This window comes from Manis pentadactyla, chromosome 7, assembly GCF_030020395.1.
Source record: "Manis pentadactyla isolate mManPen7 chromosome 7, mManPen7.hap1, whole genome shotgun sequence".
Taxonomy (NCBI): Eukaryota; Metazoa; Chordata; class Mammalia; order Pholidota; family Manidae; genus Manis; species Manis pentadactyla.
In genome coordinates, this window is record NC_080025.1 from 75,630,213 (window position 1) to 75,656,387 (window position 26,175).

At 33.1% G+C, this 26,175-nt stretch overlaps 1 protein-coding gene across 18 annotated transcripts in view; it reads left to right on the top strand.

The window, feature by feature from the left end:
* Positions 1-26,175, top strand: part of AKAP9 (A-kinase anchoring protein 9) — a 186,593-nt gene that overhangs the window by 104,958 nt on the left and 55,460 nt on the right. For 13 of the 18 annotated variants that reach the window (XM_057504510.1, XM_057504507.1, XM_057504493.1 and 10 more), the window contains 6 exons: positions 4,256-4,488; positions 19,687-19,849; positions 20,605-20,817; positions 21,772-21,810; positions 23,218-23,450; positions 24,727-24,846. In XM_057504510.1, the coding sequence (XP_057360493.1) occupies positions 4,256-4,488; positions 19,687-19,849; positions 20,605-20,817; positions 21,772-21,810; positions 23,218-23,450; positions 24,727-24,846 (1,001 nt within the window). The remainder of the gene's footprint in view (positions 1-4,255; positions 4,489-19,686; positions 19,850-20,604; positions 20,818-21,771; positions 21,811-23,217; positions 23,451-24,726; positions 24,847-26,175) is intronic. The other 5 variants (XM_057504497.1, XM_057504501.1, XM_057504503.1 and 2 more) reach the window with 2 other exon arrangements.

Here is a 26,175-nt window from a genome sequence, read left to right on the forward strand (position 1 = left end):
AAATATTTATCTTTTCTAGGTACTTTAATATCTTTTTTCATCAGCCATTTAAAAAATTGACATTTAATGACTTTTTATAAGCAGTTTTCATTTTATATGTCCTTTGTATTTTGTGCTTAAGATTCACCCCCACATAATACACAGAATCTTCAGTTGTTTTCCTCACCATCAATTCCTTGTCTATATCCCAAAACATGCTGTTATTTTCATATTACCAAAAAAAAAGTTCATTGATTTTTCTCAACTTTGCTCCTCCTCAAGGGTAAACCTCAACAAATTTGCTGAAAGATCAGACCAACTCCTATTTCCACCAGCTTTGGTTTCTGTTCCCATGGTACCAAAACTGCTTTCTCTAAGGCAGCAGTGACCTCCCAGTTGTCAAGTCCATAGCATCTTCTCTTTGTTCTCTTTGACTTTCTAGACAAATAATATTATTGAAGTCTCCTCCTTTCTGTAATGTTCTCTTCCTGTCTGTGGCAACGTTTCTCTCCTGTCTTTCTCTGACTTTTTTTTTTACACAGGTTCTTTTGTTGGTTTGTTATATACAGAGGCTCCTTTTCTCACTAAATATTGCCCCTAAAACGAATGTATCCACTTCCAAGGTTGTGATTCTCACCTTTCTACAAATGACTCCTAAGTCTCTGTGGACCCAAATTTCCAAAAGTTGACCCATTTCCTCCATATAACCCATTAACACTTCAGACTAATCATTTTTAATGCCTACTCTATACACTTTCTCCTGATTTCTTAGCATTTCTCTTGCTGTCTCTTCTATCATCTAAGAATTATCTCAGCTGGAAACCCAATCATCTTTTACTACTTTTCTTTCTCCCTTATCTTATATATTCAGTCTTCTCCAACCTAGCTAGTATCTTCTTCTCCAGCCCTTCCTCTGCATTGCTACCATTTTGCTTCCTGAATTGTAAATTTGATAGTACCCTCTTGCTCAAAAAATTATTTACTTCCCCATTATTTATAGCAAAACTCCAAAGGTTCCTATAAAGTTTAAGACTATTCACAACTTGGATCCAGCATACCTTCCAGCTACCTTCTTTCAGCTCTTGCCCACCTCATCCTTACTTCTGTACATACTTTCATCCCATAAATCCTTGACTCCCCATCATATCAGACTATTCTCTTTCCTCAAATTCCTCAAATTCTCTATAAGTATTAGAAAGAAAATATCACTAGAGTGTATTTGATTCCTCAGAAAAATGCTATATAATCAGGTATTTTTCATACTTTTAAACACCAGTTATAAACTTAGTATTTCTTGCTTCTATAGCTTCATCAAAAATCTTTAATTTTCCAGACTGTTAATTTTATTTAGTAACTTGTAATATACATTGTACTGTACTTTATATTTTAACTGAACTCATTTTGAATCCCAAAATCATTTTGAACTCATGAGCATTTATAAAATGTTAATCCCTATTACCAAGACATTCACTTTTGAATACATGGAGTAATGTAAGTAAATACCAATCTAGTTGTCTGTTTTTTAATTTTGAAATAAAAATATAAAGTGAAAGTTGTATTAGCTGTCACACTAAGAATTAGGTAAACCTCTGTAGCGAACATTCAAGATCATTTCCTAGAATGAAGTTTTGGATTCTTCAGGGAGTGATTGTACAGAGGAGGTGCTTAGTGAATACTGAATTGTGCTGAATTCAGATCTTATATCTGAAATAGCATCTGATATTGTTAGTACATGAGATGGGAAGAACTTTATATGTTCTTTTCTTTAGTGTAAACATTTTCATGTTTAAATGTTTCAGTAAACATCTAAAGTTTACTTTAAAACTTTGAAGTTACTTTATTTTAGTTTTTTATTTTGGTATCAATATACAGTTAAATAAGCAACATTGTGATTATTAGATCCCTCCCCTTATCAAATCTCCACCACATACCCCATTACAGTCACTGTCCATCAGTGTAGTAAGATGCTGTAGAATCACTACTTGTCTTCTCTGCACTATACTGCCTTCTCCGTGTACCCCCCTACATTATGTGTGCTAATTGTAATGCCCAATTTTCCCCCTTATCCCTCCCTTCCCACCCATCTCCCCCAGTCCCTTTCCCTTTTGCAACTGTTAGTCCATTCTTGGGTTCTGTGAGTCTGCTGCCGTTTGGTTCCTTCAGTTTTTGCTTTGTTCTTATGCTCCACAGATGAGTGAGATCATCTGGTACTTGTCTTTCTCTGCCTGGCTTATTTCAGTGAGCATAATACCCTCTAGCTCCATCCATGTTGTTGCAAATGGTAGGATTTGTTTTATTCTTATGGCTGAATAATATTCCATTGTGTATATGTACTACATCTTCTTTATCCATTCATCTACTGATGGACACTTAGGTTGTTTGCATTTCTTGGCTATTGTAAATAGTGCTGCGATAAACATAGGGGAGCATATGTCTTTTTCAAACTGGGCTGCTGCAACCTTAGGGTAAATTCCTAGGAGTGGAATTCCTGGATCAAATGGTATTTGTATTTTGAGTTTTTTGAGGAACCTCCATATTGATTTCCACAATAGTTGAGCTAATTTACATTCCCACCAGCAGTGTAGGAGGGTTCCACTTTCTCCACTTCCTCGCCGACATTTGTTGTTTGTCTTTTGAATGTTGGCCATCCTAACTGGTGAGAGGTGATATCTCATTGTGGTTTTAATTTGCATTTCTCTGATGATTAGTGATATGGAGCATCTTTTCATGTGTCTGTTGGCCATCTGAATTTCTTCTTTGGAGAACTGTCTGTTCAGCTCCTCTGCCCATTTTTTAATTGGATTATTTGCTTTTTGTTTGTTGAGGTGCGTGAGCTCTTTATATAATTTGGATGTCATCCCCTTATCACATATGTCATTTATGAATATATTCTCCCATACTGTAGGATGCCTTTTTGTTCAGCAGATTGTGTCATTTGCTGTACAGAAGCTTTTTGGCATGATATAGTCCCATTTGTTCATTTTTTATTTTGTTTCCCTTGCCTGAGGAGATGTGTTCAGGAAAAAGTTGCTCATGTTTATATTTAAGAGATTTTTGCCTGTTTTCTTCTAAGAGTTTTATGGTTTCATAACTTACATTCAGGTCTTTGATCCATTTTGAGTTTACTTTTGTGTATGGGGTTAGGTAATAATCCAGCTTCATTCTCTTGCATGTAGCTGTCCAGTTTTGCCAACACCAGCTGTTGAAGAGGCTGTCATTTCCCCATTGTGTATCCATGGCTCCTTTATCGTATATTAAAACTTTGAAGTTACTTTAGCAAGACATTTTCATAATAGCTCTTATTCTCCTGGGTGACTATATCATACTGGATGTTCATTCCAAGTACTTTGGAAATAAAAGTTTCCTTTGCTTTTAATTTGTTAATTTTGTACAGTTACTGATAAGAAATATGTACTCCATGTAACAAAAGTATAGGTAATTCCTCTTGAGGAAGTTTCATTGTTGGTTAGTAGCATGCTACCACGGGTGAGTACTGTTTTCCATGACAGTAATGAATAACCTGTACTTTCATTTTAGTTTAGAGAAAACTGTTCCAAAGCTTATCCTCTGCTCATATAAACTCAATTTTCTTTACATAAGAAATTAGTATAGTGTAGTTGCACAAGTCATATTTAGAGTTGCTCATGAGTCCAACCACTTCCTAGGATACCTCTTACAAAGGTAGCAAGCTGCAAAATGATCAAAATTAATGATCTCTTAATCCCTTTTACTGTCTAACAGGAGCAGATCATGCTGCCCAGGTAGTTCTCAGAAATCAGAGGGTCTGACAAAATCAAGCACTTCTTCTATCCTTCCATACACCTAGAACATCCCACTGCACAATGTTTCTCTTTTCATGTCATTCTGTATGTATTTGTTTTCTCATTAACATTGTATGTAAAGTCTTTGAGGATAGGAACCAGATCTTGCCACCTATGTGTTCTCAGTACTTAGTAGACCCTATGTGGTGGGCACTTAGTAAATATCTATTGAAGGTGTTTTAAAGGTTTTTATCAAAGAAAAAATACTAAATAACCCAAGTATTAATTTCTGCAAAACCCTATTAGCATGGAATTAGCCTTCTCAATCTATACCTGCTTGGTTAGCAAATAATATTACATTCAGTATTTGCCTACATGTTTTGTAGCAGTGTTGTTACTAAAAGACTTTGTAGTTCTAGTGATTTCAAGTTTTAAATTGATTTTATTTGTAACCTTTTTTCTTACTGTAATTATGTATTATAATTGATTTATGCTTTAAAATACTGTTATTCTAGTTACAGATGAGTCTATACCCTCTTATTCTGGAAGTGACATGCCAAGAAATGATAGTAGCATGTGGCCAAAAGTACCTGAGGAAGGAACAGATTTGTCAAAACGGCTCATAAGGAGTGGTTTTGCTGGAACTGAAATAGACCCTGAAAATGAAGAATTTATGCTGAATATTAGCTGTCGACTACAAGCAGCAGTTGAAAAACTCCTAGAAGCCATAAGTGAAACTAGTAGTCAGGTAACCTCCTTATGTTACTAATATGTATTGAATTTGAAGCAGGATTTCTTTTAAGCCAGGAAGTGTTTCTCTACTGTCTTGGAGAAGTTTTGTTAGGCTCCCATTTAATAAGTGGTTGTTTTATGCCAACCAGTAGTCATCTTTTCAGGTGGTAAGGGTTAATGTAACATGCTGCTGAACTCTTCAAATTCTAATATTCATTGTTGTTTTAATTTTCAGATTTCCTAGACTTGTACACATTGCTTTTTTTTGATACCAAAAAAGATTTAGCTTCATCATTGTATGAAATATTCTATTATAATACATACTCCTAATTTGAAGGAGTAGTATCAGGAATCTCTAATCTCTAAAACAAACCATACTTTGTAGTATTATCATAACAGACTATTATAACAAATCAAACCTGTAATTCTTTATATGACTTTTACATGCTTTTTACAGACATGAATAGATGATCCTACTTTACTAATAACTATCTCTTGGTAGGAAATTAAAGTGAGAGATAGTTTCTACATTAAAGTACTATTTTTAGAGAAATCTTAAAGAGATATAACCATTGTATTTATAACTTAAATTGTAATTTTTTTCTGTCTATAAAGTTTTTATACAGTGCATGGTAATTGTCTCAAGTTACTGTGCAGAATTTTAAAAATTATTTGCTGCTTTAAAATGAAGAAAATTCACTTATTTTAAAAAATGCTTCATTCAGAACAGCTGTAGAATCATAGCTTTCACATTAATCAAATGAGTGTCATTGTCATCAGCTACAGGGCCAGTATTATTAATATTTTCATTGATATCCTTATGCAGAGTATCCTAGATCTATGTGTATTTCAAACAAGTTGAGAAATTGCAAGTGTCTTTGATGTCTTGTTATTTCTGATGTCTGCTTCCCTTGCTGCTACTTTTTTTCTCTGAGAAATTAATCTCTATGGTATGTTTCTGCAGTAGCAAAGACTATTGAATTGTGGCAAATTTGATAAATATTGCCCTATATTTTGTGTTTTAAAGCCAGATTCATTTACTTTTAGGTTAAGTTAATGACTATAGAGCATTTCTTGAGTCATTTCTTGGTTAGTGACCCTTGAAATAATTTGTTAATCACCTACTATTTGATTAACTTATTAATAATCAATCCATAATCCTTTTATAATTTGCTCTTGGCATTTAACAAACAAGGCATAAGCAAAACAACATATGTTTCCACTTAAATATTTGTCCTCAGAATAGGCCTCAGAGATGGCACTTAATCAGAGTTTTCTCCAGGTTCATTCTTTGTTGGGAGATGGTCTAAATTATCTTCTGTAACAAAGTATGGACTTTAAGAGCAAAAGAATCTTGAAGTGACCACACGTTGCAGTGAGAATTCACTAATTGGCCAAGGAAGTATGTCATAATATGTCTACTCTTACACTTCTGGATTGACCTTGATTGACTGGCCAAACTAAGGTATACATATGCAGTTTAGTAAGTCTCAAAAATGTTTCCATAAATAAATTCTGAATACATAATATGATACAGAATTACATAACAGAAGAAATTGCTATCTTCAGGCAATTCTTGTATTTCTAAAGCTTTCTTTCACAGCAAGTACAGAATGATTGCAAAGCTTTTGCTTCAGTAACTCAGGAATTTCCTTGAGTATCACAGAGAACTAAAGTGTAGTATTCCCTGAAAACTCAAATCTTTGTGTATTTACTAATAGAAAGAATGACTGCTCATACAGTGGTAGTGGTCCCATCTTTCACTAAAGCTACAAGGAATTATTATTTTTCATTGTCAACACCTTAAGTGCCAGTAAGGGAATGACAGCAATAAAAACCAGCTTCATTTCTGTTATTAATTTAACAAGACATTAAATTACACTCTTGGATCAAATACGTTTAATGTTTACTGTATTTTTCTTTAGCCTCGGGCTCAGTAGAGTTTAACTTAAGCTCAAACAGTGGAATTGTGAATGTTGCATAATGTGAAATTCTACAGTTACTCTAAGAAAATGCATATTTTAATATTTACTATTAAAGTCTTTACTTTTCTAATTAACTTTGGACTGGCTTTCTCTTACTGTGCATATGCATAAAGCTTGAAAGCATATGTATTATAATTAACCCTTTTACTGTATGGAAGTTGCATATTATAGATGATTCTATACTCAATTTCTATATGATCCTGCTTTTTTTTTTTTACCTCATTAGTATTTAATATTTATGATTTGTATTCTTTACCATGAAAACAACTGGTAATGCTTTTCCTTCTCAACTAATATTAAATACTTTTGACCTGGTTCTTGAGCACTGTTAATACTGTTGCTACTACCTGATATGACTGTAAATTATGGGCAGTCGAGTTAATATAGTATATTGTTTGTCTTGTGACAAACAGCATAGTAAATGGCAGATAAATTAGAAATGATCAGTGGTTTGACATGTTCCAGTAGGCTACTGAGAGGAAACTTCCCCCATAAGCCATTAATTTTGTCAACAGGCAAATGTGTGGGATTCACCTGAAACACTCAGTCTAGTTTCCTAGGCCAAGATCATAGCTGTTCACATCCACTTACGTGAGTAGGTAGTGAGGCATACTAAGAACCTGACGATGGCATTTTCCAGATTATCTCAATTTGTGAAATGTTAATGCAGCAGTATGCTATTTAGGTTTTACTCTATTAGTTTAGTTTAAGTATTACTGAACAGATCACAAAAACTTTGCCTAGAGCAGTAAGTAGCTCTTAAAATGCAGTCTCTGCACCAGCAACATAGCATCACTGAGGATTTGTTCTAATGTAATTTCTCATACCTATGGAAAGATGGAGTCAAGCAACCTGTGTTTTAATGAGTTCTTTAGGTGATTCTGGTACAAACTAAAGTTTGAGAACCAGTGATCTAGACTAGAGATTGTTAGTATAATATTCACATTACTCTAGCTGAAAAGTGTGAACTATTGAAGTGTTCTACTAATATCCATTATATAAAAGGTTGAAATGTTATAGATTGTATACATTTGGTATAAAAATCAGGCATTTCTTAGGTGAATAATTTTTTAAGCAAGGAGAATAGTAGTTACTCAAAACTTTCTTTTAAATTAAATTTAGTTCAGTACTACTCTTCCATGGATAGATGTTTAAAGTCATTGATTTCTTCAGAATATACTCATTAATAACTAAAATTACTTTGAACCTGATGAGTATTTTAATGGTTGGTTAGATTGATGGAAAATAATATGTAATCAACTTTGTGAAATAATTGGTATTCCATTTTCCTTTTTAATGTGTCATTATTTGGTTCTTCATAATGTAGTATTTCCCTTTTACCTTGATGTTTTTCACTTGTTATGAAAAAAGCTAACACAGAGCTGAGAATATCATTGTGTTTGCAGTCAAAGACAAATTCAGGTAAATAGCTCTACACAGCATACTCTGAGACAAAAAAAAGAGTTGTAGCTGGCAGTTTGAGATAGGGTGGGTCTGAGTAAAGCTTATTGGAGGACTTCATGCTTCAGGTGAGTCATTCATTCATCAAATTTATTAAGCACCTACTGTATAACAATTGTATTCTATATACTGGAGGTACAGCATTGAACAAAATGGGCAAAGTCCCTGCTCTCACAGAGCTTACAGTTTAATGGTGGAAACCAACAATAATAAATATTTAGTATGTTGGGTGGCGATACCTGGTGTAAAGAAAAATAAAATAGGGGGAGATAAAGCATGATGGGAAAGGGGATATTTTATATAGGAAAATTGGATATCACTTTCTGATAAAGTGGTATTCAAGTATATTCCTTAAGGAAATATAGGAGACAGACTCTACTTATACTTCCCTAATATTCGTAGAGAAAAATGTTTCAGGCAGAGGACTAGCAAGTACTATGGCCATGAGGTGATTGTGGGCTTGCTCTTCGTGTGGCTGCTAATGTGATTAGATCAAGGAGAGTGGAGAAAGTATGAGAGATTAGGTCACAGCGATACCTGGGAAACAGATCATACGGATCTTGTGATTTAATTTTTTATGAGATGTGGAATCAACAAGGAGAGTGGAGAAAGTGTGGGAGATGAGGTCACAGCAATACCTGGGAAACAGATCATATGGATCTTGTGATTTAGTTTTTTATGAGATGTGGAATCACTGGGTACAGTTTTTTGACTTTCTATTTTGAAATAATTTTAGACTTATGAAAAAGTTACAAAAACAATATAGCAAGTTTCCATGTATCTTCAGCTCAACTTACCCTAATGTTAACATCTTGCATAATCATACTATAATTATCAAAAGTTAGAAATTAAAACTGGTACAACACTGGTAGGTACAGCACTTAAACTACAAATCATTTGGATTTTAGCATTTTCTCCACTAATTTGCCTTTTTTAGTATCTGTTCCAAGATTCCCCACTGCATTTAACTGTCTTGTTTTCTTCATCTTCTCCAGTCCCTGACAGTTTCTGAGTCTGTCGCTTTTCATGACCGTGACACTTGAAAAGGACTGGCCAGTTATTTTGTAGAATGTCCCTCAATTTGGATTTGTCTGTAATTCTGTCATAATTACATGAAACTTACTCATTTTTTATAAGAATACCTTTGATAAGAATACACTCATGTGCCCTTTGGTCTGTGTATCATATCAGAGGGCACATGATGTCAATATGTTTTATTACTGGTGTTAATCTTAATTTTCTTGTGGTATCTGATAGGTTTTATCTTGGGGAAAATGCTTTGAGACTATGCAAATACCTTGTTTCTCCTTAAACTTTCACCCACTAATTTTAGCATCCATCAGTAGATCTTGCATGCCCAATAATTACTGTGGTATTGTAATGATTTTCTGTTTTCTTCCTTCTGTCCTTTATTAATTGGGATTTTTCCATAAGTGCTGTTTCTTCATAATATAAATTAGTTATATTATGAAGATCCATATTAACTAATGGCTGATTTTTCCATAAGTGCTGTTTCTTCATAAATATAAATTAGTTATATTTAATTAATGAGGATCCATATGAACTAATGGCTGACTTTTTTTTCCCCAATGGATTATAATCTAGTGATAGAATACCTTGTTTTATTCCAGTTTTGGCATTGAGAATTCTCCCAGGTTGGCTTGGGTGCCAATTCAGAGTGAGCACTATCTGAGGCTCCAGGCACGTCTTGTATTTTTCCTGCCCCAGCTCTAGAATCAATCACTTCTCCAAGGAATTTAATTTCTTTTTATTGGAGAATGATATTTAGAAACTAAGATCTGGGTACTAGATGTGCTCATTGTTACTAGGGTGTCATGACTTCTAGGTCCTTTAAGCAGACAGTTTGAAAGTATTTATAGTATATTAACCCTGCATCTGTATTTATTTCTGAATCTATCTGTATATATAGTAAAAACATAAACTCATACATTACCTCCAATTCTAAACCAGTACCACAGCATTCATTCTACATTTCCCCCTTTCTTTTGTAACTTTGAGCTCTCATTATCTACATTATTTTTATTTAATTTGTTCATCCATATACACCTATAAACGAATTCCATATCCTTATATACCCATAATTTCACAATTGCTGACCTATATCCCTGTGAAAACCAAATTTACTATAGAGTACAGTGCTTATATATGTTTATATATAGCACTTTTTGTCTTTAGCCTATCATATACAGTCAGAATACTTTCAAAGTATCTTAGGGTAACTCTTTTATTCCCATCTCCTGTGATTTTTAAATTCATTTTTATTATAGTTAGAATCATTTGTTACAGTTCTTACTTCATTTTTGGTTCTCCCACATTCTGTTTTTTTAATTTTGCCTAGGGTAAATTTCACTGTATGAACAGTTCTTTCAACTGTGATAGAGGCATAGTTCTGTATCTACTACCACAAATGGAGACCTTGCCTCCAGTACGATTAAAGAGAGACATTCTTGCAGGTGATTGTGGGCTCTTGTTTAGTGTTAGGGAAGAGTTACATTGGAAAGTGATACAGAATAGTTCCTTCACCCCCCCAGTTCCCTGGTGCTGCTCTTACATAATCTTTTCTACCTCCTGCCCTTGGCATCCACTGGTTGCTTTCCATCCATATAGTTTTGCCTTTTCCAGTGTGTCATAAATGAAATACATTATGTTTTCTTTGGGTCTGGCCTCACTGTCTTATTAACGAAGTGCATGTATGATTCATCTGTGTTGTTATGTGTATTAGTAGTTTGTTCCTTTTTATAGCTGAGGAGTATTCCATTATATGGATGTACTATAATTTCCTTATCCATTTACTGTTTAGAGGACATATATTTTCCAGCTTTGAAAGTCATTAGAGATTTTTGAGTAACTTATCTAAATTTTTCAAAAGAATCACTTTGACTGACTTGTTAAAAATAGACTGGGGAGGTGTGTGATCCAGGGCAGAAACATAGAACTCAGAGAAGTTACTTGCCCAGCTTGCAAGTTAGGTGGTAGAGATAGAATTTGAACCCAGGCAATCTGGCTTCAGAGTCCATGCTCTTTAACTGGTACCTTTTCTGCCCTTTGAAAATGAAAGGAGTGAATCACTGTTGATTACTGGGTCATGTAAATTGCAGTCAGAGGAATGGAGTTTGAAATCTGGAGGGCCATTGGCAAACTTACAAGAGCAATTATAGTGGAATAATGGAGATGAAAGAGTAATTCAAGAGAAAATGAGAGGAAAAAAGTAAAGACTTAAAAGACAAATAGAAACTATAGATAGGTCAGAAAGAAAATTTGTGGCAAAGGCATAGCATATTGGTGTAGAACAGCGTGATATGTGTGAAAGCAGTGAGTAGTTTATAAACATTCAGGGTGGAATGTGGGAAACTGATAAAAGCTGAGAGTAGAGATAGGCAGTAGGTAAATGTCAAAGTTCCTTGAGTAAGTCACAGAGTTTTAACTTTTTATTGGAAGATGTGGGGAGTCATTGAAATAATTTTTGTGAGAAAATAATGTCAAATTTGTGATACAGAGAAATTCCTCAGACAGCAGTGTATGGGTAGATGGGCAGGAAGATGGTGGGGAGAGCTGCTGAAAGTAGAGAAGCAGGAGACTCAGAATATTCCAAGTAAAAAGTGATGGAGTTGAAGTTAAGGCAGGAAGGAAATGATTTTAAATTTTGAGGAGTTTGAATTTGATAGAAGTTGGTATGGCTGATTAGATGTGGGAGATAAGGAAGAGGGGAGGAAACCAGGCATGAATCCTTGACTGACCAAGTTGTTGGTGTCTTTCATTACCTGAGATAAGGGGTGCAAAAGATAGGAGCAGTGAATCTAGTTTTAGGCCATCTGACTTTGAAATGCATAGAGGAGGCACCAAGTAAACATACTTAGTAGAGTCTAGAGCTTGGGGGGAACTAGACTGGAAGACAGTTGAAGACATGGTTGCAGAGTGTACAGAGCTAATTTTTGTGCTGGTCGAATGCTGACATTTAAAAGAGAATAAAGGTTAGGTAAGTCTACAAAAGAGATTGAGAATGAGAGGAGGAAAATCAAGAGAATAGTGTCACAAAAGCCAGACGAGGAGTGACTTTCCAGAAATTTCAGATATCCTGGAGATGTCATGGATGCTGAGCATGTAGTGTCCATTGGCTGTTTCAGTATGGGTGTCATCAGTGACCTTTGGAACAGTTTCATGGAGTTGGTAGACGAGGAATTAAAGGTTCAGCGAGTTGAAGAAATAGAGACGGCAATTTCATGACACCTAGCTGAGAAAACTGAGAAGGGGAGGGTGTTTTTTTAAAAGTTGGATTGTTTCTATTGAGTAGCAATCGAGAAGTTGAAGGTGCAGTTCACAGGGGATGGGCTTTGTGGAGTCAGGTCTTTCGGGTAGGTGAATCCAGAATAGAGGTGGAAGGTGTGGTCTTTGGATCAGAGAGACCTTGCCTCCATTATGATTAAAGAGAGACATTCTTGCAGGTGATTGTGGGCTTTTGTTTGGTGTTAGGGAAGAGTTACATTGGAAAGGCCCCATAGTCTAAGTAAATATTGTGAAATATTCAAGGTTTTTTTCTTTTTCTCTTTCTTCTCTCTCTCTGTCTATTTTAATAGTGTGGTTTCAAATGTTATGCAGTTTTAATAGAAGACACGTGCATAAGCCTTATAAGTTTTAAGGTTTTGTACTGCTTTAGGTTCCATAGGTACATCCTGCTTTAATAAAAGAGCTAGTGAGCATTTTCATTACTAAGTATCAGGGTATCTGTTGAATAGGATGATTTCATAGTATCTATTATAGGAGTATCTTCATGTCTTTGATTTGACAGATGATTTGTCCAATGATATGTCCAAATCCATATAATAATACATTTATTATTATAGATACTACTATTTTGCCCAGGCAGGCTACCCTAAAATCAGGCTTATATTCAACTTGTTGCAGTTTCCTGTTGATTGGGGAAAGGTGCTTAGAGACTATCCTCAAGCTGTTAGAGAGGTAATCCTTTTAAAATAATCTTTATTTTGTAGTCAGTATGTGACTCTTCAGAAAAGTTGTCCTTGAGAGTATGATTGCAGTTCTTGATTCTTGGGTCAAGTAAAAATAGAAATCAGTCTGTTCTGTAGGAAAAGTCTTTCAGCAATTAAAGTTTTCCGGAATCCAGACGTACTGTTGGGAGCCACAGGATATTATTTACCAAGATACTCCTGTAGGCCTTAGAAGAAATTAAAGAATAATTTTACTCCCACAGGATGATTTTTATTATAGGCAGCTCTCATGAATTTATCATTTTGGAGAATAATGGAACCTAAGCTACATTTTCTGTATTTTCCCAAAAAAAGGAGATTTTTTATTGAGAGGATGAAACAGTAGTAGAAGTTAAGATTTTGTTTTGTCATTTTTGTGTTTTAAACATAAGTGTAATTAAAGTGTTGCAGTGTATTTGGCCATGAGGTGTTGCCCCCATTGTGCTACTTATAAGCATTGGTCAGGACTCTGTCAGCACACTGTATCCAGGATTCAGTCCCTCTGTGAAATAAGAGATGTAAGTAAACAAATCAAAATCCAGAAGAGAGCAACAAAACTATTTTACAATTTGAGGGAAATATTTTGGGGAAAAAAGGTTAAGTAGCTTGATATTGTAAAAGTACTTAGTTTGGGAAACACAACTCAAATTAATAGCCTTCAAATATACATTAAAATCTTGATGATCTGAAACCTGGTGATAATGAGCTGGTCTGGAAAATAAAAGGGTATCCTCCTAAAAATCAAAATAATTCCATTTTAATTGCTTCTAATTGTAGAAAGTTTTTTGTTTTCTAAAATTAAAAAAAGTAATTTGTATTATTCTAATGGAGAGTTAATCTGAATATCAATTAATATAATATCCCATCAGTAATATACTGTTGTTGGGGGAGCTACTTGCTCCTACCCTAAGCATATTTACTCTTTTAGTCCTTAATTTTATTCTTATTTTCTTTGTGGTTAGTTTTTTAACCTTGACTTATGTTCCTAGCTATAAGGTGATAAACCTTACTTAAAGACTTTAGTTTTCCATGAATGGAAACAAGTTTTACATGCTTTCAAAAATGGAAGAAGTAGACCATAATTTGAATTATTTTAATTCAGGGGCACCTTTCTGGACATGAATTAATATAATATGCCATCAGTTAATATGCTGTTGTTATAAGGGCTATTTGCACCATTCAAAATCATCTTAATTTACTGCTTTTTGAAATTTTTATTCTTCCTAGTTTTTTTCTCTTTTCTTTGTAGTTAGTTCTTACCCTGATCTAAATGTTACCATTTATTAAGGGGTACTTCTAACTTTCAGGGTTTTGTTTTTGCTTCAGGTAAGAGAAATTGGACATCAGATTATCAAAATAAACTACGTTTCAGAGGGAGCTGGGAAAGGGTATTTTGAGAAGTATATGATATGCTAAGCATGGGTCCCACCAATTAATAAGCAGCTAGGATATTAGTGATTTTGCATCTGCTGAAGCCCCATTAAAGTCAGATTTAGCTGCACCATTGGTAAGGTTAGGGCTCTGTCTTGTACAGATGTTGACATCTTCACAGACTAACTGGAGGATTCATATAAGAAACCATAAAAAACAGAATTTTGTCTTGCTTAGTCCAGAACAGGCAGCTCCCCTTCCCCTTGCCCAAACCATCTGGCTATAGATTCTGGGATTTCTGTAGAAAATCTCATTTTCTTTGCCCTAATTATTAGCTGTAAAGATTTGAGTATGGTTTCTCTAAACAATTTTGTGTAGTAAAAGGACTATAAAATCGATTTTTGTCGACATTACCTGCTTGCTTTTAGCATGGATTTTTCCATAGTAGATAAACATTTTGTGGGTTTAGGATATTTAGTTACTGGATATAGACACCACAAAGAAGGCTTTTTCACTTATTTAAAACAACTTTCCCTGTTGACGATCTTTTAATACTAAAAACTTGTTCTTCTTTTAAAATCTTGAGTGTCTGGTTCATGATTGCCAAGGTTTCTATATGCAATTTGTGTTTTTGTCAGAGTTCATAGAGTGGTAGAATTACCAGCTATGATATACAATGTGTCATTTAAAAAAGAGTTTTTTCCTCCCTTAACATGTACTTTTTAAACAATTCAATGTGGAAATAGGTTATAAGTGAACTACCTATATTTAGTTCTAGCAACTGCTCAAAAGATAGTGTTTCTAAGGAAATAGCAGAAGGAAGTACTCATTTCCCAGAAGTAATTATGGTTATTTAATATACTTAAAGAACTCTAATGGGTCATGTGGACTCAAACCTCCTTTTTTTCACATCTTTAAATTAAAACAATTTTTTAATGGGATGGAAAAACACTGTCTTATCTTAGGAGCATTATAAATTGTCTGCCTACTCTTTTCAAAGCTCTGACATGGCACTTGGCCTGTTAGGCAGGTTTCTTTGTGGGCGTATTAGTTCGCATTCCACCTGTCAGTGTACCTACAGGTAGACATTAAACCACACCCTCTGTTCTGACCTTTTCCTCAGGGTACACTGACTAGAAGAATCATTTGGCTCAGCATGAGAGGCTATTTGAATAGCTCTGTTCAGAACAGCTTTTACTTTGAATTGAGTGAAGCAGCAAGAACAAGGGAAATATATTTCAACTACATTTCTCAAGTCTGCTACTATGGAGATTTACAACTTGACCTTCCCTGCCAGATTCGACTTGGAAGGCTTACTTATTTCCAGACATGTTTGATACTGAAAGCAGTTTTAATTGCTTAGCCAATTAGATATTTATATTTTCATTCTTCCATTCTTTAAGGATTTTAGTTAATTATTCTAGTTAAAAAGTTGTTTGCTTGCTTTAATTTTTGTTCTGTTTTTATCATGGAAACTGATGATCTAGTGTTTTTAGAATTGTGAGTTCTTTGTTCAGTTGTATGAATTAATTTATAATGTTTTTTTGATGGTGCTGAAAAGAAATTTTCATACTGCTACGGTATATCTTGATAAACTAAAAAGAACTTTTTAATGTAGTGGAAAACTGATAAAGCAAGTGAGGAAGATTGGCAGCTGTATTTTCTAGAATGGATTCTTATGGGACCTATTTGGCAACTGTCAAACTCTGTGGTTCATGGTTGGAAGAACAAGATGAAGACATTTATGAGGTTGAATCTCGTGTACCTTTACCACACCCTTTTCCTCTATGTGAACATTTGGATGAAAATAACTCAATAATTATTAATACTTCTATTTTTCATTTTATTCATAAAAGAAATGGGCACATATTAAAGCTTATTTCTAAAATTTCACTGCCTACCCCTCCTTATTCAGTAAGTATAAAAATTTTGTTTTTTTATACTTCTAGTTTATATTTTCAGTTTTTTATGCATTTGGTTTCTAAAAACTGTAGAATGAGAAAGGAATTTTAAATGTTTTCAGTAAGGATAAATTGAATAGAGTCTTGTTTTGCTTTTTTGTGTGTTGTTACTCATTGATCTGGGATGTATTAAAGGCTAAATTTGGCATAACCATAAAAGCCCCAACTTGGCTATGTTTTTAATTGCAGAAAACAGAATGAGATAACATTACACTTCTCCCATGCCAGACAAGCTGTTTAAAATTAAAAAGATCCTGCTTGTCCTTAAGAATCTTGCATTTTTTATGTTTATTATGCCAATCCTGAATAAAAATGGAATGATTATATTTGAGGGAATTGGCATTGTGATACCTAACACAGCTAAGTGATTTGTCATTGAGCCAACTGGGAAATGTTTGCAATCATATGGTATATTGGCTGTAGTTCCAGACAAAGAAAAAGGAAACCTGGATTCTAATTTTCATTTTCTTGTTAACTCTTACAGAACAGAACTTATTTTTAATGTGCCTACTGATCTTGTGAGGAGTACCTGTTTGTGTGTAATTTTATAACCATTGTTAAGGAAAAGTATTTAGCATAGTTAGTATGTTCATTTGACACTTAAATATGTTGTAAATGATTCACTACAAGTTATTCAGCATGGCTTTAAGTATAATATACTACATAATAATTAACAAGCCAGATGGTTTTCAGAGTAGTTTTGTTATCTCCCCTCTGAAACTTTTATATTAAAGTTACAGAATATTTACTGATGCTTCTATGCATTTTTTTCTAATGGCAATAATCAGAAATAGTTATTATTTTAAATGGAAAAATTAATAATCCCATACAATGTATTTCTGGTATCGATCAAACTATTTCATACACAAAACCCAGAATATGTGGTAAGAAAATTTTGACCAAACTTCTGTCTCCCTTAATTTCTAGTTCCTTCTATTTAATCTGATCTTTCCTCTCAAAAAGGATTTCCATCACATTGTAATATTTAAGAGTACAAAAATAATGGAATCTTTTGTCATGTTCCTCACTAAATTTCAAAATATCCAATTGTTTTGAAATAATTTATGGTATTTAGAGTAAATTATTCAAAATGCTATTTCTCCCTTTGCCCAGAATAGCTGAGAGCTAAGACAGTCACAGAAATCCTCAGAGATTACATTTCCTCAGTACAAAAAAATGATAAAGCTCCATTACCTATGCTGTCATTTGCCCCCTACTCTAAAAGTGTGTGATTCTGAATTCTGAAATATTGATATTATTCACTTTATATTTTTATTGAAGTACAGTTGCTATACACTATTATATTGGTTTCAGTTGTACAACAGTGATTCTACAATTATACACATTGCACACTTTCTTAAATTATTTTAAAATATTGAATATGAAATTTTTATATATTTAATATTGTTATGTATTAGGTATAGGGATTACATAGTGCTAGGAATAAGTCATACCTTACTAGATAAAAGGGTTGTTTTTTTTTTAAGTATTAAGTATTTAGATGAACATTTGAAGGGAGTCCTTAATAAAATATGGGTTCCATCTGCTATAATAAATGAAACTTATTTGCTGGATTTATTGTATTTGATTCTTTCAGCTTTATTTGTTCTATAAAACAAGTTATTTCTTTTGGTTTTGTGGTAAATATTTAAATACACTTTAAGACTGCTTTAGACCTTAATTAAGAAGTAGACTGTAAAAGCAAAGAATTTTCTTATCTAAAACTAGTTTTTATTTTGTTGCAAATATTTAGTTGTATTTGTACAGTACAGTAACTTTGAAGGAAAACCACCTCATATCCTTTTTAGTTAGAGTTTGAGCTCTTTCAGAAATTTCATGTATTTACCAGGCAACCATTTCATATGTACAGAAAAATACTACATATATGCAGGTAGAAACAATTGGTACATTTTTAAAATATAGGCTGTCACTGTAAATTCAGGAGAGTAGTTATGTGTAAATTAGTTCATACTTTATGGTCATGTTTCTTTATAATAACAATTAATGTATATTATTTACCCAAATTTAAAGGAAAGTACTCTTTTGCCAATCAATAGTAAAAATATATATACTTTTATCTCTGGTGAGGTAACAACATATTATCACAGATTTTTAAGAAATACTTTGTGATTTAACATCTTTGTTTAATTTTTCATTATGAATGTTACATGTGTATTGATACTATTTTCAAGTAATAAGTGGTGAATGATATTTAAAACATCCTATTAAAGGAACAATTGCATACTGAATATTTTGGAAATTGATTAGAGGGACCATAAAAAAACTTAGTAACTAAAATCTATGGGCTGTGGTAAATACCACTCACATTCAAGAGCAGAAATCTATAAGAGTAAAATGTTCTTAAATATTATCATAGTTTTATAATATATTATTGATACTGACTATAAATTGGAAACCATTACATATTTTAAGCTTAAAACATCGTGGTCATAATTTTCTAACATACTAAGTATTTTATACATAAGTAAATTTACAAATTCTTTCATCATTGTTATAAGCCTGTTATTAATGTATGTGATCATTACTTAAAGAAGAAATTCTAATAGTGTTAATGATCTAGGACTAAGTACTAGAAACATTTGAGCTCAGTTTTTTCCCATGTAGGTGTTTCGGTAAGAACAGGTAAGTAGGTGCTAGCAGTAAGACCAGAAAACTAAGGGAGACACAGTGCTTTTCTGCAATTTCATGCAGCTGCAACAGTCAATGTTTTTTGAGAACTTTAGCCTTGAGTCTGTATTTGTCATCTTAAAAATTGTTTACGAATATAGTCAGTATGCGCCAATGATAGCATTTTAGGGAAGCTGTGTTTATGGGTATTGCTCTGTATTCTAAGGTTTTGAATATAAACTGAATAATACAGAGTCTTATAGGTGTTTCACAAATAGGAATACAAAGCTTTTAGTTAAAATGTGGGTTATAAATGTAATTTCATTTTGTTTTGCCTCTCTGATTGTGCTCATTGGTGCCATTGTATTAATCATATTAGTTCCCCATGGTGTATAGCAGGAGTCACGATCCATAAATGTTAAATATAAAAGAAATAAAGTTTATCATAGAGCACATAGTTACATAAAATTCTTTAGCAAATACAAAAGGATCTTATGTATTACTAACTTTACATCTCTCTTTAAATGTTATAAAACAGATCTAGTGATGTAATGTGGTTTATTTTCAGAAGAAGCATTATTTTGTTTTTGCTCAATAAAACTAGAATACATCTCTTCACAGCTGATCTGCTTATGTACTGTTTTATCCCACCTTTAATGTTAGTCTGCATTAGAAATCATAAATGGCTGTAATTCAACAGTGTATCTATTTCATTTTAAAATATTTTTTTAAGCTTTAATGTGGAAGGACAGGGTACTCCCAGCTCATTGTCTTCTTCAGTATACTTTTCCTTCTTGTTTAGCTGGAACATGCAAAAGTTACACAGACAGAGTTGATGCGTGAGTCATTTAGACAGAAACAAGAAGTGGCAGAATCCCTGAAGGGCCAAGAAGAACTGCGAGAGCGCCTTCATGAGGAGTCCAGGGCCAGAGAACAGTTGGCTGTGGAACTCAGTAAGGCTGAGGGTGAGCACCTTGCCGTTGGCAACTGAGGGTGGAGAAATTTCAAGTCTAAAAATAGAGATTTTGATTCAGGTCAGATTTGGAATAGCTGTAATTGGTCTTCAAAATTCCTCCAAGCAATTTTTAAACTATTTATATTTTTAATTAGTAAAAAACTTGATAAAATTATAGAAAGCCCTAACATTTTTAGTAAATACAGAAATGAATTACCATAATCCCTTCTAATCTTAAGCAACTCTTGTAATTTAAAGATGAGGAAATTGAAGCAAAGAAATGTTAATAAGTCGTTCAAGGTCACCATTAAATAGTGATGCCAGCCTTTAAGCCTCTAAGGCCCTGTGCTGTTTATATTCTGCTATGCTGTTGTGGGTGTTGGCCTTCTGGAATCACTTCAACTATCAACTTTATCCAGTATATTTATAATGTGATTCAGTTCACAAGCATCTGATTTATATTAAGCTTTCCAGGAGTCTATTAATATCTCTTTAATAAAGTAAGTTACACCTACGTGATGTGATACATTAGCCTAGCAAAGTAATAGAAAGTTTAGAGGAATTTCATATTTAGGCATAATGGTTAACAAGAAAAAGGCTGCATTTAATATATCATTTGCTGCTATCATAAGCAAATTCATTCAAGACTTATAATAGGTGGGATGATTTAAAGTTTTGGTAACAATGTACCTTTTATTATTTGTATAAATCCTACAAATTTTGAAATATTTAATAATCCCATTCACTGTTAATTTTCTCTTATAGGTGTCATAGATGGCTATGCAGATGAAAAAACTTTTTTTGAAAGGCAAATTCAGGAAAAGACTGATATAATAGATCATCTTCAGCAGGAGTTGTTATGTGCAGGTAATAGATTACAAGAATTGGAAGCAGAGCAGCAGCAGATTCAAGAAGAAAGAGAATTACTGTCCAGACAGAAGGAGGCTATGAAAGCAGAGGCAGGCCCAGTTGAACAGAGTATGTATTTTTTGACTTTGTGTGAAACATTCCTTAAAAGTTCAAGGTGGACTTTTTTTCCCTTTTCAGTCCATTATTCATCTATTTTATATAGGGATTGAAAAACTATAACAAACCCTACCTTATTGATAAATGTCTTACTAGCCAGCCATATGGAATCAGGATTTTTTTCCTTTTCCTTTAGTAGATTTTCACAGGAAAAGGTAATACTTCATTTATCTTCAAATCTCTGCCCTAAGAGGAAGCTAAATATAATGAGGCAGGGCAATTTTAAAATTGTGCAAGATTTAATTATTTTAACAGCAAAAAAGTAGCAAAAATGTATATTTAGATTAAATAACCACTGGTTATACTGAGCAGATAGGGACGGATTTGGCCTGCAAGAGAATAGATTGAAAAGGTCAGTGGTGTCAGAATAAGGCTGACATCTGGTTTAATCTAAGTAGGGGTTCAAAGAATATATAAATTTATAAATAACCCTTAATCTTTCCTTAAATGAGAAATTAGGTACCATCTTGAAAGTTTGTTTAGCCATAAAAAATAAGTGTCGAACTTCGTAATGATGGAACTTTAAATCCTTTTCATCATATCCTCTCACTTTTTTATTACACATGCAAGTGGCATTACAAATGTGTAGTTTTATTAATTGAATTTTTTATCCACTTAGAAATACAGCATAGATTTTTGTAATATGGCACAGGTGTTTGTAGGTGCTCAAATTTGTTTAGCCCGAGTTTAGGGTTGGACTTTTTAATGTGGAAAGTATGTGTGTCATACATGTTAAATATTCAAGAACTACTGATACGTCTCAAAATGTTACCAATAATATAGTAAATGGTTTCAACTGTTACTTCTAATTCTTGTGTGTGTGTATGTATTATTGTATTTTAGGAAACAGACATGTAAATTGCCGTATTTTGTTCTGTGTTTTTTTTTTTCCTTCTGTTTTTATAGGACTAGTAGATGCTGCAGTCGATGCAGCACCTGGAGCAGGTGTGTTTATACAATTGCATGGCAATCTTTGGGTGATAAATTTGTAACTTCAAAAATTGGGTGACCTCTTGGATTTTCAAACAACTAACATGTCTCTAATTTTGCTGTTGTTTCATACTTACAGTTTTTCTCTTTAACAACAAAATTTTCATACAATAAAAATACTTATATTTGAAATTAACAACTGAAATTCACACTGACCATCATCTTATTATTTTTCCAAAGAACTTAAGACCATTTCAATTTTTTTCAAGAAAATGTTGGTTTATTAAACATTTTTTCTTTAACAAATATATTAAACTCTTGCAGCCTATACTACTTGCTAAAATGTTCTTTTTAAGTCAGGAAGTATATAAGATGATGGTATCAATAGGATCAATGCCATTTAATGAAGTGAAGAAACTTTCTGGTTGATTTACTTTTATATTAACATATAAATCAGTATTGTTTTCAAAGGAAAACTATTTTCTGTACTTTCCTAGTCCTGACTACAGTGTTGGCAGACAACTTAGTATGCAGACTGTAGGGTTTTTTTCTTTGCATTTTCTCCTTTAGTGGATTGTTTTACTTTGCTACATATACTTTATTATTGTATTATTTATATTAGGAATAATAATAGCTAACCCATAGTGCTTACCATATTATAGGCACTGTTCTTTACATATGTTAACTCCCTGGATCCCACAAAAACTCTTAGAGATCAGTACTATGACTATCCCCAGTTAACATATAAGGAAATTAAAGGACATAATGTTAAGTGTCATATAGGAGATAAGCAGCAGAGCTAGGATTTGTTCCACAGTCTCTACTGTTAAGCATTACACCACACTGCCTCTCATACTTGTTATTTTTCCCTGGCTACACACATATGGGAGCATACAAGACTAACTCAAGAATACGGATCTAATAAGGAGTTAAGATGAACAGAAAGTTCTGGTTGGAGTTATATTTCTTTTTCTGTAGATCTTACTTGCCTTGTTAAAGATTTATAGTATTTGATCTTCATGTGTGTTATGTATGCATATAAAAGTGACTTTATGGGTTTGGAATGAATTGATTTTTGCCTGAGGTGAGGTATTTCTGTGCTTGAATATAATTGGACTTTGTTCTTTTCCGTATGTTTAAGTAGATTTTTTTTTTTGGTTATTTGCTGTGTTTTCACAAAAATGTAGTTTTCCATAACAAGACATACTCTTTTTGTTAATTCTGTATAACCTTATTGATTATGGTTTGCTTACTTACATAGGAAAATGATATTTTGATATTTTCTTATGTTCTTTTTACATGTGTTTGAAATAAGACATCTTTTTTTCATAAATGTAAAATCTGAGCATAGTTATAGGTGATTTCAGTATCATAACGTCACTAATTGTGTTTTCACTTAGTAATTTCTGCATTTATAAACAGAATTCCTACAGGAGACAGAAAAACTAATGAAGGAAAAACTAGAAGTACAGTGTCAAGCTGAAAAAGTATGTGATGACCTTCAAAAACAAGTGAAAGCTCTAGAAATAGATGTTGAGGAACAAGTCAGTAGGTTTATAGAGCTGGAACAAGCAAAAAATGCTGAACTAATGGATTTGAGACAACAAAATCAAGCACTGGAAAAGCAGTTAGAAAAAATGAGAAAATTTTTAGATGTAAGTATTCTCAACTTGAATAGTGATTTTTCTTAGTGGAGTGCTACTGACAGCTATTCTAGGTTGTAAATTTTAAATTTTTTTGTTTGTTTTAGTTTGAAGAGGCAGGAATTTATTATTTATTTATTTATTTATTTTTTGTAGATAATTATTTTTTATTGAAGGGTAGTTGACACACAGTATTACATTACATTAGTTTCAGGTGTACAACACAGTGATTCGACATTTATATACATGATAATTCTAGGTACCAGCTATCGCCATACCAAGTTGTTACCATATTTTGACTATATTCCTTATGCTATACATTACATCCCGGTTACTTATTTATTTTACAATTGGAAGTGTGTACATTTTTTTTTTGTTTGTTTGTTTGTGAGGGCATCTCTCATATTTATTGATCAAATGGTTGTTAACAACAATAAAATGTAAATTTTAAATTTTGAAGAGACTCTTGAATTGTAATACTTCACATGTTTCATCTACAAGTTAATCAAAAAGAACTATTTCAATGAAAAATTCTAATGATTTTTTATTGTGCAGCTATCAGAATTAAAAGCAGTATAGGCAGGTTGTGAATAAGCCTTACCAGTTAGCCTTTCCAAATTCATAGTTAAGAAGCTTGTCCTAGTGTTTCCTTTAACCAATGGCCAAAGCAGTTGATGATCCTAGAACTAATATGCTACTACAGTTTCACTCATACAGGTAACAGTGCACCCTTGGAAACGAGGAACTGGAACAGTTGTCATGCTGTCATTACTCTCTTCCAAGATGTTAGATCTCTAATTTCACATGGATTTTCTTCTTTGGGGTTTCATTTAAGCCTGATGTTCATTTCATAGATCAGAGAACCAGATTCTTACACATTTTATAATTTTAGGTGTAATAGCTATAGTAGGATGAAAAAAATTGGTTTACTAAACAATTTATTCTACTTAACATTGTTTAATTACTAAATAAACACTGGAATTCCTCCTTTGTTCCAAAAAAGTAAATTCATTTTAAGCCAAATATTTTTATTTCCATATTTAACATTACTTAAATAAAAAGAAATGTGCTGCAAATAATATTTACATGCTTAAATTTTTGTTGAAAAGCCCAAGTAGTGTATGTACCACACAAAAAATGGTATCTTTTTAAACCTTTTTGGTTTGAGGTATTCTGCAGTCATTAGTTGTTTATCTTCAAACAAAACAATACCTATAACTAAAGGGAAGTAATAGCTTCAGTATATATTGTTTCTTTAGTTACTGTTGTTGTTATTATTAAACTTCAGGAGCAAGCCATTGATAGAGAACATGAAAGAGATGTATTCCAACAAGAAATACAGAAACTGGAATACCAACTTAAGGTCATACCTCGATTCCAGCCTATCAGTGAACATCAAACTAGAGAGGTAAGAACTTTATTGATAACTGTCTACCTTATTGTAATTTGTATATTATGTATAAAATAAGATGCATATTATGAAACACTTAAAAGGAATTCTTTTTATTGTATGTAAATCTTCAAAATCAGAAAATTAAATATTATTTAAATGCAAGGTTTTTGATGTCCTAAAAATTGTATTGAAATTTGGAATCATTTCCACCTGCATTCATCTTCTAGTATTGCACAATTAAATAAATTTTCATGCTCATTTTTCTATTTCCATTCCCAACAAAACTTATCAAAAGAATTGTCTGAATTTACTTTTTACTTTCCTATTTATTCTCTTCTCAGTCCATTTCAGTGAAGTTTCTAACACTTCTGTCACAGTTGGGTTTCATGTGCTCTACTACACTAAAATTGTTCTTGTGAAGGTTACCCACAGACTCATGTGTGTTACCTCTGTTTTCATTAGTCACCTCTTTGTCATCATTATATTCAGCCATTCAGAGGCATTTATTACATACAGCCTTCTTACTGGAACACTTCCTTTTCTTGGCTTCTGTACCACATCTATTTCATTGGTCTCTTTCTCTAGTCTTTGTTTCTTGAACCAAAATAAATGATGGCATTCCCCAAGACTAAGCCTTGGGCCCCTTTTTCTTCTCTATATTCTCTTCCCAGGCAGTTACATTACAAATGATTTCACATTAGTATCTCCAGCCCTGACATCTCTTGTGAGCTCCAGACTTTAATATTCATCTGCCCACTCAATATCTTCATTTAGATGTCCCAAAATTAATGTATTCAAGAGAGCTCTTGATTTCTGACTAGTCCCCACCAAAGAATGACAAGAATAAAACATGTTCCTTCTTCATTTCAGCAAGTTCTATACCATCTCCTCCTTCCTCATTGCTAAGACCTAGAATTCATCCTTGATTCCAGTCTTTTTCTCAACCATTACCTCTAACCCACTGATGAGTCAGGTTGCACTACATCTTTATATTCTTTACTCTTGGATTCATCTCCCTAAATTCTAGCTGTCGTCATTGCCTGGATGTTAGCCTCCTCACCACTGTCCCTGCTTCTGCTTTTTTACCTTAACTGTCCATTTTCCTCATATAGAAGGAGTCAGAACTCTATATATTTACCAAATGAATACTACATGAATGAGGGAAGATTCATTATATAAATGACTGAAGATAGCTTGCTGTAATTGTAAAGAGATTATGTGTTTGGGGTTAGATGATCCCAGGTTGAATCATGGCTCTGCTGTGTACTTGGTGCGTGACAAAAGCCACTTTCTAAACTTGTTTACTCGTTTTTAAGATAGAGAATATAATAGGAATATTGGCCT